Genomic DNA, 19,346 nt, shown 5'->3' with positions numbered 1-19,346 from the left:
CCGTATCGTGGCGTGACGAATTATAGGCAAATGTGACAAAGGGTAATGTAGCATCCCAGTCGCGGTGGTCGGCGGAAACGTACATGGACAGCATGTCTGTTATGGTGTGATTCAGACGTTCGGTGAGGCCGTTTGTTTGAGGGTGATAGGTAGTGGTGACTTTGTGTTTCGTGGAACATGAGCATAGAAGGTCATCGATGACACGGGACAAGAAGTAAGAACCGCGATCGGTGAGCAGTTGACGAGGCGCTCCGTGATGCAGAATAAGATCGTGAAGGAGGAAGTCGGCAATATCGGTAGCAAAGCTGGTTGGAAGTGCGCGTGTAATAGCGTAACGCGTGGCATAGTCTGTCGCGACAGCGCCCCATTTGTTCCTTGATGCTGATGTAGGGAAAGGTCCGAGCAAATCGAGGCCGACGCGGAAGAACGGCTCTACTGGGACATCCATAAGCTGAAGAAGGCCGGCGGGAAGCGTCGGTGGTCTCTTGCGTCGCTTGCAAAGTTCGCAGCGGCCAACATACTTCTGTACGGAGCGATAAAACCCAGGCCAAAAGAAACGACACCGCAAGCGATCATAAGTGTGCGTTACACCAAGATGACCTGCTGTAGGTTCGTCGTGAAGCTGCTGGAGGACAGTAGTACGCATGTGGGAGGGCACCACAAGCAAGTGTTCAGGGCCTTCGGAGTATACACTGTGGCGGCTAAAGTGCCATTATGTAAGGTAAACGTCCGGAGTGGCTCGTCAGGCGGCCCGGAACTGAGACGGTTGATGATGGAACGTAACGCCGGATCACGCCGCTGTTCATCGCCGAAATGAATTAACTGAGATATAGAAAGGACACAGGCATCGGTGACAGGGTTGGTGCTGTCGGGTGGATCCACGGGATAACGGGACAGGCAGTCCGCGTCCTGATGTAATTGGCCAGACTTGTGGATAACGGAAAACAAGTACTCTTGTCATCGCAAAGCCCAGCCTCCGAGACGGCCTGTAGGATCTTTCAGCGAGGAAAGCCAGCAGAGTGCATGGTGGTCAGTGACTACCGTGAATGGGCGGCCAAAGAGGTGCGGTCGAAATTTGGAGATTGCGCAAACAAGGGCAAGGCATTCACGCTCGGTAATTGAGTAATTACGTTCTGGGGCAGAGACCAGGCGGCTGGCGTACGTTATGACGCAGTCACGACCATGCTGGCGCTGGGCAAGGACGACTCCGATTCCGTATCCACTGGCATCCGTCCGAGCTTCCGTAGGAGCAGATGGGTCGAAGTGCGCCAACAGAGGAGAAGTCGTCAGAAGGCGGATAAGCGCAGAAAAGGCATCAGCTTCTAGATGGCCCGAGACGAAAGGCGTATCTGTCTTGAGAAGGTCGGTGAGCGGACGGGCGATGTCAGCGAAATTTTTGACAAAGCGACGAAAGTAAGAACATAAGCCAATGAAGGAGCGATTTGGCTGAGCAAGCTGCAGAGAAATGCTTCACGGCGCGAATTTTTTCTGGGTCCGGTCGGATTCCTACACCATTAACAAGGTGACCGAGCACGGTTGTTTCGCGGCGACCGAAATGGCACTTGGATGAGTTAAGCTGAAGAACGGCGCTGCGGAACACTTGTACGATGGCGGACAGGCACTGAATATGGCTGTCAAATGTCAAAGAGAAAGCAATAACGTCATCTAGGTAACATAAGCAGGTCGACCATTTGAAGCCACGAAGGAGCGAATCCATCATGCGCTCAAATGTGGCTGGCGCATTGGATAGGCCGAAGGGCATAACTTTAAATTGGTATAACCCGTCAGCGTGTCACAAAGGCGGTCTTCTCGCGGTCCATAGGATCTACGGCAACCTGCCAATAGCCACACCGCAGATCGATGGACGAAAAATAACTCGCTCCGTGGAGGCAATCGAGGGCATCATCTATGCGTCGAAATGGATATACGTCCTTGTTAGTGATCTTGTCCAGGTGTCTGTAATCGACACAGAACGCCAGGTGCCGTCTTTTTTCTTGACAAGCACAACTGGGGATGCCCATGGGCTAGACGAAGGTTCTATATTATCTTTTTCAGCCATGTTGTCGACTTCTGTTTGTATAATTGCCCGTTCAGCAGCAGAAACGCGATACGGACGGCGATGAATGGGGTTTGCGCCGCCTGTGTCGATTCGGTGCATGACAACCGTTGTCTGGCCAAGTGGGCGGTTGTCGAAGTCAAAAACGTCCCGGTACGACGCTAACACACGGCGGAGTTCGTCACCCTGCACAGGTGAAAGGTCCGCGGCTATCATTTTGTTGAATTCACTGGTGGGCAAGCTGGTGGATCCTGCTGAGCACGTCGGACTCAAGGTCGCTTCAGATGTTAGCGTGGATATTTGACAGTCATTGAGGGATGCCAACGTTGTAAGCGCAATTCCGGATGGTAGAACACGGGCGCATAAGCCATCGTTGAGCACAGGTAGATATGCTTCGTTGTTGACAATTTCGACAACCGTGTGGGGTAGGGTCACAGTGTGTGCCAAAACAGCGTCAGTAATAGGGGATGCAACGTAATCCCCGTCAGCGACAGCAGGAGAGGGCGTCAAAAGAACATAAGTAGTGGATTGAGGCGGTAATCGCGCGTACTCAGAAGAACACAGTTGCGTAGGTTTAGCAGGAAGAGTCTCTGGGTCAGAAGGGAGTTCAAGTTGCAGGACACCGGTGCCGCAGTCGACGAGGGCTGAATGTGTCTACAAAACGTCAATGCCTAAGATCACGTCGTATGGGCACTGCTCAAGCACAAGAAACTGAGCGCTCGTCGTATGGCCAGATATAGTAACGCGGGCAGTACACGTTCCAACAACAGTAGGTGTGCTTCCATCGGCAACTCTCACTGTACGTAGCACGATGGGTGTCAGGACTTTCTTCAGCTTCTCACGAAGACTAGAGCTCATCACCGAGATCTGCGCACCAGTGTCGATAAGAGCTGTAACACTAACACCGTCCAGTTGGGCTTCTAGGAAATTAGAGCGAGTAGGAACTGTCAGACGAGGATTTCGAGGCCGGCTCGAGAATGTAGCGTCACCTCCGGGCGCTGCACTCGTTAGTTTTCCGATGCGTAGCGTCCAGAGTTGGCAGGCGACGGGAAACGGCGGGCTTGCGGCGAAGGGAATCGGCGGGCTTGTGGCGAGCGAGATCGGCGATCGCGCGGCGATGGTGACCTGCTGTACACGTTGGTGCGAGTGTCGACGTCGGGCGTGTCTGTCTGTGGAGAGCGCGACGATGTTGTACGGGAGTAGCCTTCAGGACGAGGGTTCCGGGGGCTCCAGCCAGTCGGTGACGTCTGACGGCTCCAGCAGTGTCGCGCAATATGCCCAACTCCAGAGCATGCGAAACATATTGGGCGATCATCCGGCGTCCTCCACTCAGTGGGATTGCGGTATCGCGAGTAAAAGGCCTGGTTCCGCGGCGCGACTGGTGGAACTGGGGGTGTGACTGGTGCGACTGGTGGCACGCGAACGGCGCACACAGAGAAGAGTCCCAAATTCGCGACCTCCTGTCGAGCCACGGCCTGAATCAATGAAACCATCGGCTGGTTGGCAGTCGAGACATCGGGCCCGAGAGGGGCTGATGACATTGCTTCTAGTTCTCGAGGAACGATCCGTGTCAGAGTGTTCGAAACCGGCGATTGTAACTGAGGTAGTGGTTCCTCACTTGATGACAATGCGGCAGTATTGGGGAGCCTGGTGAATTCCTGGGCGATACGGCGGGATTTAGCGTGTTCGAATCGCCGACACTCTGTCACAATAGCATCCACTGTGGCGCAGTTCATGAATACTAAGGCCCGGATTCTGAAACACTCCTTTCCTTACTAAGGACGTCTTACACGCTGTAAGGTGACCTGGCGTCAATTCTGGAACGCCCCTTACTAAGTGGCACTAAGTTAGGGCCTCTTTGGTACTTCCTCGCGATAAGGGAGCCGGCAAGCTACCTTCATGCTTCCTAACCGCGCTCCTCTACCTGAACGCATGCTTCTCCGCAGGACATTACACGCGGAACGCTCGGCGTGGATAGGTGCCGTGCGCAGCCAACGCCGCGGCAGCCAGCCGCCGTGTATTGACGTCCAGTTTGGTTCCGCAGACTGCGCTTTGTGCCATTTCTATTGCGATTCTGTTTTTCTGTGAAAAGCGAGCGGCGACAATGACGGTCTCGCGATATTTATCCGAAGACGATAGCTTCGAAAGCTATGCAAGGTTTCTTCGACGTGCAAACGAACTTCTTTACGGGACTGTGTACAAGCCTCCGCCGTTGACACCAGTCCGGCATGTGATTGACAGGCAGTATCCACTGGAGCACTACAACGAAGTGGAGTTTCTAGCCCGGTATCGTTTTTCCAGGCGAGCTGTTACAGCCATACTGGCAGAGCTGCAACTGCATTGTAACACTGACAACAGAGGAGCGGCGTTACCTGCTCTGTTGAAGGTCCTCATCGCAGTGCGTTTTGACGGAACGGGTGCCGTGCAAACTGTTGTGGCGACCTTGTGTGTGTAACCCAACCCTCTATGTGCCGATACATTTGAGATAAGACACAGCTGATAAGCCTACGTCTCTATGCCAAGTACGCTCGGCTGCCAAACGCCAGTGCAGCGAGGTCAGTCATGACTAGGTTCTATGCCTTTGGAGGATTCCCCGGGTTACAGGGTGCATAGATCGTACTAATATACCGATTAAAAGCCCCGGTGTAGACGACGCAGAAGAGACGGAGGAAGAACGAGCCGCACGCCTCGAGAAGAGTCGTAAGTACGAAGCGGCCAGGCGAGTGTATTCAGATGAGGATCGCACCCGAAACGTGTTCAAGTCACTGGACGACAGCCCCTTTTCCTCCCGCTTCACCGACCATCGGGTCGTCTTTGTGGCAATTGAGAAACAACAAGATGAAGACTTTCACAATAAATAAATACGTTAGACTTTAAAAATGTCTAGTCTTTAATGTAACCATAACTTAATGAGAGGTAACAACCAAACCTAAACATTCAGACGTACGAAGCTAAACGATAAAGATGTAACCGTAGAGAGAACCAATCTAAGCAATCAGATTAACCGTACCTCTCGCTACGCACACCCAGGCATAACTGAGTTAATCCACAGCAATTTTTTACTCCTCCGTGAAATAAGTTTTGCCCGGCATGGCAAATACACGCGCACACACACGCACGAAACCAAACGCAGGCCAAAAAAGAAAAAGAAAGCAACGCCTGCCCACCGAACTGTCAGATGCTGCCAAAGTTGCTGACTGAACTTGCTTTCCTGCCATGTGCATCATTTTTTAGCTATTTTTACGTCATTAACGAAAGAAATGGAATTTATGCCCTGGTATAGAAGTAGAAATTCAATTCTAGCAGCGCCGGAAGTTTCCTTTGGCAATTCATTACAAATATTTTGCATTTTTCGTAAGTAACCTCGAAACCAGAAGCCTGTAACGTTCCACTTCCTTTGGTGAGGCGCTCCTTCCGCAGGGAAGGTGAAAGGAAGCTTTTAGAATTTGCGATGACCTTCTGAGGGTGCCTAACGTTTAGGTAGCATGAAGGACTCCTTGCGTAAGGTAGGGAAATGGTCTAAGGTTAGGAGCATTTCTGAATCCGGGCCTAAGGCCCGGATGCTGAAACACTCCTTTCCTTACTAAGGACGTCTTATACGCTGTAAGGCGAAGTGGCGTCAATTCTGGAACGTCCCTTACTAAGGGGCACTAAGTTAAGGCCTCCTTGGTGCTTCCTCGCTCTTAGGTAGCCGGCATGCTACCTTCATGCTTCCTAACCACGCTCCTCTACCTGAACGTATGCTTCTCCGCAGGACTTTGCACGTGGTACGCTCAGCTTGGATAGGTGCCGTGCGCAGCCAACGCCGCGGTAGCCAGCCGCCGTGTATTGACGTCCAGTTTGGTTCCGCAGACTGCGCTTTGTGCCATTTCTTTTCTGATTCTGTTTTTCTGTGAAAAGCGAGCGGCGACAATGACGGCCTCGCGATATTTATCCGAATAGACGATAGCTTCGAAAGCTATGCAAGGTTTCTTTGACGTGCAAACCAACTTCTTTACGGGACTCTGTACAAGCCTCCGCCGTTGACACCAGTCCGGCATGTGATTGACAGGCAGTATCCACTGGAACACTACAACGAAGTGGAGGTTCTAGCCCGGTATCGTTTTTCCAGGCGAGCTGTTACAGCCATAGTGGCAGAGCTGAAACTGCATTGTAACACTGACAACAGAGGAGCGCCGCTACCTGCTCTGTTGAAGGTCCTCATCGCACGGCGTTTTGACGGAACGGGTGCCATGCAAACTGTTGTGGCGACCTTGTGTGTGTAACCCAACCCTCTATATGCCGATGCATTTGAGATAAGACACAGCTGATATGCCTACGTCTGTATCCCAAGTACGTTCAGCTGCCAAACGCCAGCGAAGCGAGGTCAGTCATGGCTAGGTTCTATGCCGTTGAACGATTTCCCTGGGTTACTGGGTGCATAGATTGTACTCATATACCCATTAAAATCCGCGGTGTAGACGACGCAGAAGAGACGAAGGAAGAACGAGCCGCACGCCTCGAGAAGCGTCGTAAGTACGAAGCGGCCAGGCGAGTGGATTCAGATGAGGATCGCACCCGAAACGTGTTCAAGTCACTGGACGACAACCACTTATCCTCCCGCCTCACCGACCATCGGGCCGTCTTTGTGGCAATTGAGAAACAAGATGGAGACTTTCACAATAAATACGTTAGACTTTAAAAATGTTAGTCTTTAATCTAACCATAACTTAATGAGAGGTAAGAACCAAACCTAAACATTCAGACGTACGAAGCTAAACGATAAAGATGTAACCGTAGAGAGAACCAAGCTAAACAATAAGATTAACCGTACCTCTCGATACGCACACTCAGGCATAACTGAGTTAAAGCACAGCCAATTTTGCTTCCTCCGTGCAAAAAGGGTTTGCCCGGCTTGACACACACAGACACGCGGGCGCGCGCGCGCGCGACAACAAAGAAAGCGACGCCTGGCCAACCGAACTGTCAGATGCTGCCAAAGTTGCTAGACTGAGCTTGCTTTTCTGCCATGTGCATCATTTTTCAGCTATTTTTACGTCAGTAACGAAACAAGTGGAATTTATGCCCTGGTATAGAAGTAGAAATGCAATTATAACCGCGCCGGAAGTATACTTTGGCAATTCATTACATATATTTTGCATTTTTCGAACGTAATCTCGAAACCAGAAGCCTGTAACGTTCCATTTCCTTTGGCGAGGAGCTCCTTCCGCAGGGAAGGTGAAAGGAAGCTTTTAGAATTCGCGATGGCCTTCTGAGGGCGCCTAAGGTTGAGGTAGCATGAAGGACTCCTTGCGTAATGTAGGGAAACGGTCTAAGGTTAGGAGCATTTCTGAATCCGGGCCTAGGGTTGAATGCCTCAACAGCGATTCCTTTGAGTATGGGTCCGATCTTGTCCGCTTCGGACATGTTACCGTCAACTTTACGGCAAAGCTCTAGAATATCCCGAATATACGAAATGTATGATTCAGTAGATGACTGCGCACGGGAGCCAAGTTCTTCTTTAGCGGCTAGTTGACGACCCAAGGGCTTGCCGAACAATTCATTCGGTTTTATTTGCAAATGTCCCAGCTGGTCAGATCATGTTCATGCGTCTCGTACCAGGCGCGCGCGGTTGCTTTCAGATAAATATCACATTTGCCAGCATAAGCGTATCGTCCCATCTGTTCTGTTTGCTGACACGCTCATACCATGAAATCCAGTCCTCGACGTCCACGTTATCTGTGCCTGAGAAGGTGCCCGAATCTTGCGGAAGCGATAAGATGACAAACGGCGGGGACGGCTGCTGCACGGTAGGTTCCGGCGCTGTGCGTGCTTCAGTGGCCATCACCGAGGGAACAACACGGCGACCACTTCGGAGTTCCGTGCTTGGGTGATGGGGATGAACAAGCAGCGTACCCAGCATCTCCACCAGAAAATGTTGCGCAAAAACGTATATTTACAAATGTTTACAAAATAGGCGAGTAGCACAGGCGTAGCAGCAACCAGCCAAGATGGCGAGGAGCAACACCTCTACCTGCTCTCTTTCGGTGCTGGCCTAATGCTGACCTCTGCTTCGGTGCCGGTCTTCTTCTGTCTCGCGTCAATATGTAACAGGAGTCGCTTGGATGAAGATGCGGTAAGGGCTCCAGTATTGTCAGAGGAGCTTCTCCGTAAGAGAAACGTGACGAGATAAGACCAAAGCACATCAAGGGCACCGTTCACAATCCACGTCGTTATGGCGCTGGTCGTAATGAATCTTCTGCCGTGTTGGAGAGATGAAGGCTGGCAATCTGGCGTGCTTGGGCGGCTGTGTTATGGCCTCATGAGCGTAATCTGTCGGCGAGTCGAATGTGGTGGGAATCAAAGTCTCGAAAGGTAAGGTTGGCTTGCGGCCGAATAGAAGATAGAAGGCTGAGTACCCAGATGTGTCGTGACGCGACGAATTATAGGCAAACGAAAGAAATGGTAAGGCAGTGTCTGCAAAATCTTAATTCTCTGACCAGGTAATACATTGTGTGGTGGCGATAAGAGGATCAGGTGCGGGATAAGTATCGTAAGCACCGTAAGTATAGCTACCATGGGAGGCAGGTGGCAGAGCCGGCCATTTTCTGTACGTCAGATTTTGATTACGTGGGGCTTGACCGCTAACAGACCATTTTAGCGAGCTACTTGGTGCTCTATGAAGAGATTCCACTTCCACCGCATCCAATTTTTTTCCCTCGAGATCCGCCGCGTAGCCTCCATTCGCGAATAGGACGCATTCCCATTAAAATGGAATACGAAAACCTTCCCGTGTTTGCATTTAGGTGTAGAGTTCAGAATACTAGGTTGTCGAAACAAATGTGGAGGCCCCACATTACGGCGTCCTTAAAAACCACTGTGCAGTTTCATGATGCTAAATCAAACTTTTTATTCTTGTATATAAACTGTACGGTACATACTTCAGCAAGGCAGCTTCCTAGTTATTGGATTCACAGCTGGGGCATTACTACATTTATCCCTTTACTAGAAGTTCATCAACTGGAAGTATTTTTTGTTGACAATGGAGAATCATGAAAAGAGATGTGCTACACTTTAATCACGCTCTGCTAACTGGTTTCCTGTAGCTTCGCATCTCTTCGCTTCTCTTTGTCCTGGTATGTTCGCGGCGGAATAAAATGTCTAAGCTGAAACATCGGCCGCGCCTAAGCCGCACCAAAATTTTGATATAGCATGCAATTTCTATTATTATTGCCGGAGTTATTATTGGCGGTTATTAGCGACAAAAGGTAATGCTTCAGGAAAATCTGATGGCCAGTGTTGCGTCCAGAATCGGTAGGGCACATTCTTTAGTGGTTTCCTAAGAGGCAGACCCTTTTATCAGCGTAGCCCAGACGGCGACAATGCCCGATACCGACTGTGACGGGCATACCAGCACAGAATGGCGCAGCCTCTGGGCGCTTCTCCTGATGCCACCCCCTTCATCAGCGGCCGCCTACCTGGTGACGCGGCCCGACACCGGGTGTAACGCGATGACAGAGAAGCTCACTTAGAAGCGACCACAACCGCCACCCTTCGTGGAAGCGGGGACCGGCAAGAAGCCACTCCCGACCCTGGCAAAATTACAGTCACGGAGAGCAAGAAACCATGTCGACGACATTCGGGGAAGGAGTGTGAGCTCCCTGTTTCCAGATTGCCTCGCCCTTGCTTCGAAGGCTGGATATCAGATGCGGAGGTCTGTGGACAATACCAGCACTCCGATTGGCCGCATCAAGGTCATCGAATTCCCTTGCGTGGGGAACTAGGGAAGACGGCGGTTTTATAGGGGGATACCTTTTGTGTCCTGACGCGTTCTTATGTGTACTGAGACATGCAGTGACGCACACTGTCAATGTGCTCCTACATGGAGTGGGCTTCCACAGCTGGAGCACCTGTACATATTGTACAATAAAACATTTTCTCTCGTTCCTACTCCTGCACGTACTCATCCTTCAGCTGAAGGATCACCGGCCTAAAGGCTACCCCGAGTCCCAACACCAGATAGCAACCCAATATTGTAGACCATCGCTCGCGTTTGTACAGTATATTTTAATTATCTCCACTATCGTACATCCCCATTCACAGAAACTCACTGAGAATCACGCTCACATATTTCAAATATGTGCACTCATCATCGAGTATGTCGACCAATGAATAGTTTACAGATGTTACGTAAGAAATATTCGAAGCTGAATTTTTCGTCACAATGCACCACGTTAACCAGTCATGAATGATATTACGCCTTTCCTGCAAGCTGCTACGAAACCGCGCACACACAAATCTACCGTATCTCGCACATTCACGAGTGATTATGTAAAAAAATCAGTAATATAGTGACATTGGAGCGAAAAACGATACTGAATTTAAAACATGACAACCAGTGGATTCGCAGTAATTGGCAATTAATACAGAAAAAAACGATGAGCAACCGACGGTGATCTTGACTTATTACAGGAGCGCAAAGTATGTAATATGGTGTCATCGAAAACAGGCCTCCTAGTACGCGCACCGCACAGAAGTTTTCACGTTATCAGCATGTGACAATTATTTTTTGTTCTTTCTTTTAATTTGAAACATTGCCCCATTGTCCGTGCTCATGAACCACTCATTGTCGGCTACTGGCGCTGGAACCGCGGTTTGTTTTACCACACAGGCATTAGAGAGCTTTAGCTTGTCCGGTAATCGGGTAAACGCGAGCGGACCGGGCGTTGGGGCGGTTTGCCGGAACCGTAAAAACGTGAGCGGCCTGTATGGTGCTACCACCTGGTGGCGCAGAAATCAAACAGACAAAGAACAGCTAATATTGCAGTAGCCATGTGTATTCTACTTCTCTGCTGGTGTAAATTTTCGGCGGCAACACAATTGCGCCACTGTCGAACATTCACACCAGCAGCGAAGTAAAATACACTTGGTTACTGCAATATTAGCTGTTTTTTTGTATGTTTTATTTCTGCGCCACCAGGTGGTAGCACCATACAGGCCGCTCACGTTTTTACGGTTCCGGCAAACCGCCCCAACGCCCGGCCCGCTCGCGTTTACCCGATTAGCGGACAAGGTAAACTCTCTACTATGCGCTGCTACCGTAAACATAGGCAGCAGAGGCAGGTTAAGGTAACCAGTCGAATCACCACCACGTAATCAAACACATCAATACTTCTTTTTGGGCGAGTTGTTACATCTTGAAACTTTGGGTAACAACGCAAACAGACGACCACAAGAAGGGAGACACGGACACACAGGCGCTGACTAACAACTGGTTTTATTGTGAAGGAAAGGTAATCAAACACGGCAGCGCGAAACGGAAGTGTGCGAAAATGTAGCTACGCACGAGCTTCACTCGTATCTGGGTTGTTTTCAGGGAAACCTTGTCTGAAGTTTCCTTTCTTCATTGACATGATGACATGGTATTTGGAGCGCAGAATAAATAACGGCAGCCCGAAAGAGACCTATTGCTCAGAAACGTAAGGGATGCACACTGCGCCAAGTACAGGTATGCATCAACAAATCTTAGTGATTCTTTTTCTGAAGAATATTTTACCTGGAGCCGTTTGATGCCAGCAGATAAATCATAAATTGGACGTATACGTATCTGCTTCCACCTTTTCGACGGAAACTTTTTAATTATAGTGATAAAATGAAGAATTCGTTTTCTGAACTAAATGTACAGGGCGCCCCTGCAATCCTTCGTCCAGCTATTCAACGAAAAAGAAGATTATAAAACGCGGTGCAAGATACGATCTCAAAACCTACGGTGTTCAGTTGTCAGAGGTTGGACTACCGAACACAATAGGTTTTATAATTGTATTTTACAATGGCTTTTGTAAATCTTTTTTTTTCGTACAGCACCTTGTCTAACGTTAGCCAGGACACACAATATAATGCAAGCAGGCAAGTCTGCAGCCCGATCACCTTGTCGCTGCGCTGACGATACCGGCAAGGAAGAGTCCACTTAGTCCAGGAACAGCCACCAAGTATGTTCGGACATAATACGGCAATATCTGTGACGAGTTCGATGCAAAGCTTAGCATATTTAATAAGGCTGTGAATTTCCGAAATATGCAGCATTTCATACGGCGCCTCGTACATCGAGATCGTTCATTGAAATCACCTGATAAAAACAATGGTCTATGAAAATAAAGCTACGCCGTGGTGTCTGTAGGACTAGACAACATGACTTCTCCCACTATTGATGCGTCTGTATATTCTGTTGTCTAAAGGTGTATGAAATTGTTTATGAGTTGTACGAAACTGCGACGTCTCGAAAAGCATAAGTGGGAATAAGCAAGAGAGTGCCTGAAGCCCTGCACTATAGAACCGTCATTCCAGGAACAGCGCAAAAACCTTGTTACATGACTTATCTATGGTTTCTAAAAAAATGGCCTAGTAAAATTTGATAGCCTCTATTGGACGGTACCTGAGAAACGGCGCAAGAACGAGACCAGTGATTATATGCGCTAAAGCAGCAGCCGAAACGTCGATTTCTCGTTAATATTGGTCACACCTAAAGAATTTAACATAGCTACATATACTGCTTCTTAATCGTCGCCAGTGCTCGGACATGTGCCGCACCTTCAGACCATCTCTTAAAGCACTCTAATCTACGTTACACTCGTAGTTATGAAAGGGAAAATTCTTAATGCGGCTGTGGTCCGCCCCCACTATGGGTGTACCCTGCTGCAGCACAGCGAGTAAGCATGGAATGGTTTGAAACTGTTCATAGGGACAGCTTTACAGCACTTCAAGCAATGTCTTGCTACAAACTGTGGTATCGGTGCGCGCTAACTGTGTGCACCTCAACACCTGCGTTTATACAGACACTGGATGCACGCAGGGGACTTAATGTGTTTGATATCACGTGAAAAGAATCAAATAACATGTTTTTCTTCCTGTGTTCTTGCAAAGTGTTAGATACGACATTTTGTTTTTATTCCGCCGCAGACTATAGCAATGATATAGCAGATTTCATGTGTTTTTTCTTGCCCGTGTACATAATATGTTACCATATCCGGCATGAACGTCAACAGCGAGTGAGCCAACTCTATATTTCCCAGAATGCAAAAAAAAAGAAAATAGGCGCAGCTTCACACTCGCGGTGCGCAGACTGGGCAAACAGCGAAGTTTACAACCCCACCTAGCTTTACCGCGGTTCGACCAAGTTTTGCGAGGTTATGGTTCGAGACTCGGCCACGTTTTGCTCAAGATCACCTCGGAATCATCGACAGCCCAAGGAGCAACAAACACTCGGTCATTAAAGTATCTGGACGCATGTGGACGCTCAAACGCTTTCACTCGGATTTGCGGGCTCATAACTACGGATCTTCTGCGAATCGCCGACGTTTCGCCGCCGCTTTGGTGGCGCCATACTCAGGATCGGACCGAAGTCATCTCACTCGCTCTCGAGTACCGGCGCGGCGGCTGTCGCGCCAATGCCAGTGCTTTACCGAAATGGAATGGTCCAGAGTTCACTTTCGGCGACGGAACTGCGCCAGAAGAAGTGTCCTGAAGATTTTATCAGAACTCAGCCGACAAGGGCTAATGGAATCTGGAATGCTAGCTAGCCGCCTTCTACACCATTGCGCTTGCGTCTTAATTGTATGGTAGTGTTCTCAATTCTGGCGTCCATGACTCTGGCCCAGAACCATCTGGAGTAAGACATTTCTTTCAGCTTTCATCTTGTATTTTATGTGGAGGAAGTCCATCACTGTTCTTTGTCTTGCCCTTCATCTGCTTTAAGTCTACGTAGAGGTCGGCGTGGTTGGATGGACCTTTCCATCAGGTAGAGAAAGAAGCTCCTTTCTATACTAATGCGCAGGAGGAAATTAGCACGCGTGCCTGCCTCTGCAGTACTTTTACGGGGAGGCTGCCGCGTAATTACAGCGCCCCACAGAGCACTTTTGTGACACCAAAGGAGCTCTCGTTTGAAAGGTCTATACAGCAGCCGCATCCATTTTCATCCTGTACAATAGCTTCTTCTGCTGTGCGTTGGCTGCCTCTGCGTCTCCGCGTATCAGATTTTGTATAGAGAGTTTCAACTGCATGGTCATCTTTCTCGGCGGAAGCTGCAAAGAGATTATTCGTATGTAGGCGTATCCGTAGAGCAGGTACGCCATGACTCGTAACGGCGGAATTTTACCACATTATTGGCACGTGTTCATTGTTTCTCTATTGTATGGTGCGTTCTTATTTACTTTGTATTATCCATTTCTTTCTTTATGGTACCCTCAGGGCCAACGGAGTTACAGAGAGCAGTGGGTTAGGAAAAACAATAAAAAAAACTATCAAGTGTAAGCATGTTGGTAAGCGCCTGGTACAACTTTAGCTAAATGTACGTATTGCAAGATACAGAAATCAAGTATAAACATTGTTAGGTAGCTTGTCAGGGCTGTATTGCGATCAAAAATATATAGATGTATTTTTCAACATGTATGAATTGCATTTGTTGATTATTTCTGTCATTTCTGTATTCACGTCCGCTCTTCCGTCCATTTGTGTTTCACACGGATTCTGGGATCATTATTTCTTTAATTCTTTGTTTTTCTTGCCAGGACAACTATGTGAAGATAGTAGTGATTATGTACTGTACATTTATCAGATAATCAAGCACATCGACACCAAGTGTTTCTCATTGTGAGTATGTGCGTATTCTTGATCTTTATTTGTTTATTTTTGATGTGGGCTCTCGATATTCTTTTGACAATTAAATGGCCGCCCAAATACCGGTTACCACATTTGCCAGAATGTCCAACATAAACAAAGAAATAAATGTATCAGGCGCAAAAGATGGGCCGGGCTCCAGTTTCCACGCGGGTAAATATTGTTCTTGGTCATAGAACTAGCCATTGTTTCTAGTCTCTATATACAACCCTAACCAGTTATTACCCTATACGGCTTCAAAAGTAACCTTCACAAAATGACGTCCAGTGCATATTCCTCACCTGGTCCATGCTTTTTATTGCCCCTAGAAGAGTTGGGTCACACCCACGAAACCATGCCGTCAGGGCCAGGGCCATGATGAATGGCATGGTGTACGTCAGAGCTAGCAAGAATGCGCTCGTAACGGCTGTTCTGTGCAAGAGCAAAAGATTGTAGAGTAAGTTAATTTCCAGCCAGGGCACTTGTTATTTATGAATCAACACCACAGCCCAACAATGACGTTCAAAAAAAAAAACTACCGGCGCATTCATCCTATGTAGAAGATTGGCAACTGTAATGCGATCAGCATTCTTTCTGTCTAACAGGTTGTGGATTCTTCTGATGGTCAAATTGACGTGTAATAAGTTCAATTAAAGGTTGATTATTTTTTGTGGTTTATTTGCTTCCTATATACATTTTGAAATGCTATAATGGAGATTTGAATATCTTCTGACGATATGTACGTTCTATACATGTGTACAGTTTAGGAAGAAATCTCCATCGGTTCAGCAGCGCTAGTGGACAAGAGCACATCGTGTTCTCGTCTGTCACTCATGGCGACGAGCAGAGGTGGGTGGATAAAGAAGCGAGATGCATACGTGTTACGTTTAAAGTATTGGATTCCGCGGACAAAGAAGCGATCGAGCACACTGGTGGTCCTTGCCGTCGGTACCATGTAGAGGGATGCTCACTCGGTGCCAAACGCCTCCCTCGTGTATTCCTAAACCACGCGTTTTGTGACTTCTGGAAGTCGATACTGAAGTCCCCGCGCTGGCTGTGGTGAGGCGTCATTCGGGCTTCTGACTGTTCTGGAAGGTGTCTGCTGTCATGTGTGAGAACAGTGATGTACAAATTATAACCATTGCCAAGGAGCGTTAGACGCCAGAGTCAGAAGTCTGGCTGTCCAGTGCAACATGTCATTAGGCGCCACTGGTAAGTAGTGGATTTACTTTATATCACGCAGCGTCCGCCTTCAATGTGGCGTCCCAGTTCCCAGTATTTAAACGTGATCAGGTCTTGTGCATAGAGGGCACAATTGAGAGGGGGACCAACAAAGAGCCGTTAAATGCTCAAGACTCACTCAAGGCTCCTATTGACGAAACATTGGCTCATGCCAGCGACTACCATCTGATTACCATCCGACTCCATCTCACTGACATCCAAAATTATAGCAAGGCCGAATTCGGTGCCATTACCATCAAGTAGTCGGCCTTTTTAGATTACCTTTTACCTGAATATTCAAACCGTCCAAGAGAACCGGTCCTGTTCAAAACAGACTCTTAACCTATATGCACAGATAAATTCTTACTAGAAAAAAACACTCGATAAAAAAATGTCCTATGGTATAGCACGCATCTAAAGCGACTTTCGAACCGCAAGAAAAAGCTTTTTCATGCTGCGCACACAAATGGGTGCGCTGCACACTGCCTTAAATACAGAACTGCTAGTGGTACTTACAAAGTTGAAATAAAGCTAAGTTCTCATTTTTTAACCACATGCTACCGAACGAAACATTAAACGAAACATTGGTCAAAGATTTCTCAGATCCATCAAGTAATAAAGGGTCACCTCCGTTCGCTTAGTTTACCGTTGTGCCAATGGGCTGCGTACTCGTTACGTCGGAGGGAGTCCGCGCTATCACTAAGGGTCTTAAAACATCGTCGCCTAGTGATACTGACAGAATAAATAGTAAATTTCTAAAAAAATACGCTTGAATACTGCTCTATCATTCTAAGCTGCATTATATCACAGTCACTAGAAGCTGCAGCTGTTCTGAGTGATTGGCTAAATCCTTAAATAGCAGCAGTGCACAAATCCTGATTAACTCTTGATCCTGGTAATTATCATGCTAGTTCCCTCCCATTGGTCCTACGCAAAATTCTGGAGCATAGTATATTTTCTCTCTTAGAAAATTTTCCAGAAAATAATCACCTTTCACATGGGCACAAGTTTTAGTTCAAATTTTTCCTGTAAACCTTAAATATTACTTTTCACTAATGATTTGCATCAGGATCTACAGTGTGGAATTATGACAGGTTGCATTTTCCTTGATTTCTCAAAAGCGTTCCATCAAGTTAGACATTACTTCTTTTTTCAACTTAGCCATCTTAATCTCAATTCTAACGTCTTTAACTCGATTAAAGCTTTTTTTGCCAACCGTACTCAGTTAATTCCTGCTAACGATTTTGACTCATGAATTCAAATGTTTTCTCAGGAGTTCCGCAGGGTTCGGTAATGGGACCAATATTATTCCTGATCCTCAATAATGACTAACCAACTATTATTTTCGATAAAATTTGCTTATTAGCTAACGACTGCGTGATATATCGAAACATAATTAACGATGATGATTTTTCTCCTCCTCAGTGCGACTTGAAAAACGTCCTATACTTGGTGTCATTCTTGGAAGACAGAATGCAATGCTACTAAAAATATATCTATGCGCGTTTCACGCCGCTCATGAACGAGTCCAGACTGTTTCCTCAATGACACCCTACTAGAATCTGTTTCGTCTTACCGGTACCTCGGAGTTCAGATTTCTGATAACCGTTCTTGGAAACAACATGCTCGAACGATCACAGCGAAAACTAATAAAAAAGCTTGCTTCGTTAAAATATTTTTTATGGCCGCAAGTTCTTTAAAATGGTTACTTTCTCACTGAAAATCGGCCATAACTAGAATACACATCAACGATATGGGATGCTAGCGAAGTAACACTAACGAATGAACTTGAGACGATGCAAAACCATGCCGCACGTTTTACTTCATCGAAATATGGCCACACTGCAAGCGTTACATAACTCACGTAAAATGTTTATATTCCCATAGTTTCTACCCGTCGAGAAATAGCTCGCATTGGTCTTTTTCGCACATTTTATTATCATAATAACAACCTTCGTCAGCATTTATTCCGCCCACCACCTGTTATCTGAAATAGGACTGACCACAGACAAAAGGTTGATGTCCCTCCCAGGAATACGGTAATATACTCATGGGGCTTTCTACCCGAAAACTTGCATAGCATGGAATGGCCTCCCGCAGTAAGTCACTTATATCGCGGTTACATCTCTTTTCAAGTCTGTTTTATTTACTATATACGACAGTGCTTGACTGTTTCGTTATACTGTTTTGCTTTGACATATGCTGCCCTAATAACTTTAGGTTTTTGTATATTGTCTATACTTTATACGTGTATAATAAACTAGATGCGTGCTTTTGTATTATTTGCCCCTCGCCTCTCTAATGTGTAAAGCCTGCGGGTACATACAATATTAAAGAAATTCGAGCTTACAGCGGTTATTCAAGCAAATTCACTGAATATGTCGGAAAAAACATGGTTTTGTTGAACTTTCAGAAAACGGTAGTAAAAATGCAAAACGAGCATATCGAATATTGTCTAAAACACTACCGCATTCGTGCATTTAACACTGTGTGCTCAAATAGTTCGCACACCCGGCATTTTTATTAGAGCACTGTGATCAGTAATACCATTGGTAGCACTACATCAACACATAAAAACGGCAGCTGTAAAGTGATGTACCTTCTTTCTGCATTAAACATGTTTGCACCTTTTTAGGATAGCGTAAATATTCGGGTTTCTGTGCATCTAAACGGAATTCGCGCTATTAAAATGAACAAAGATGCATGGAGAAAAAGATTCTGCATAACAGCGCAATGCATTTCTTAGCGGGTAAAGAGCAAAAAGGAAATAATTCCAAGTACCTTCGCGCCTCGGGAAGTGTTCGAGAAGCCAAAAGCCTTTGCACCACCATTTGGTCCAGACATGAGCGATACATTCCGGCCGCCATGGTACCGAAAATGACTGACCAAACATCCTCATCACTGGACAAGTCGAATCTGAAGCTGTTCAAAGAAAATATTCATCGTGAGTTACGGAAGCCGGAAAATGTTAATTTCAGAATAGCGTTCCCTACCTTCACTAGAAAAAAAAAGTGATGAAAGAAAGCGACTTACTCAAAGATGTATTTCCGCAGATCGATATCCCCCAAAGTCTGCGCTTGAGAATCGGGGGTAATTGAATCGAATACGACCATTGCGACGATAGCTATTGGAGCAACCAGCATAAAAGTAAACTGTACGCAGTCCATCCACACTACTCCTCGGAGTCCACCCTGTGGGTTACCATAAAAGAAGCACATTGTTACGTCAATCTTTTGTTTTTATCAGCTACGGATTCTACAGTGGTTGCATCAAAAGTATTGCCAAACTTATATTTAACCTTTTTTAAACTCTGTTGGTCGTTTACCTGAATCTCAACCTTAATGTCATCGTTTTTGTACGCTCTTTAAGTTTTTTTTTCATGTAGACCTTACCAGTCACAATTCCCACGCAAATTAGATGTCTGCTGGGCATCCTTAGC

The 19,346-nt window shown here is 47.0% G+C and overlaps 1 protein-coding gene across 1 annotated transcript in view; it reads right to left on the bottom strand.

The window, feature by feature from the left end:
- The window catches only part of LOC125947377 (sodium-coupled monocarboxylate transporter 1-like), a 452,303-nt gene that overhangs the window by 72,074 nt on the left and 360,883 nt on the right, over positions 1-19,346 (bottom strand). Inside the window, exons 2-3 of the mRNA XM_049671972.1 lie at positions 14,989-15,118; positions 11,963-12,051 (exon numbers count right to left, since the gene is read on the bottom strand). Of these exons, the coding sequence (XP_049527929.1) occupies positions 11,963-12,051; positions 14,989-15,118 (219 nt within the window). The remainder of the gene's footprint in view (positions 1-11,962; positions 12,052-14,988; positions 15,119-19,346) is intronic.

This window comes from Dermacentor silvarum, chromosome 8, assembly GCF_013339745.2.
Source record: "Dermacentor silvarum isolate Dsil-2018 chromosome 8, BIME_Dsil_1.4, whole genome shotgun sequence".
Classification (NCBI taxonomy): domain Eukaryota; kingdom Metazoa; phylum Arthropoda; class Arachnida; order Ixodida; family Ixodidae; genus Dermacentor; species Dermacentor silvarum.
Note: the sequence above shows the minus strand (reverse complement) of the source record. Positions and strands in the feature narration are given on the sequence as shown.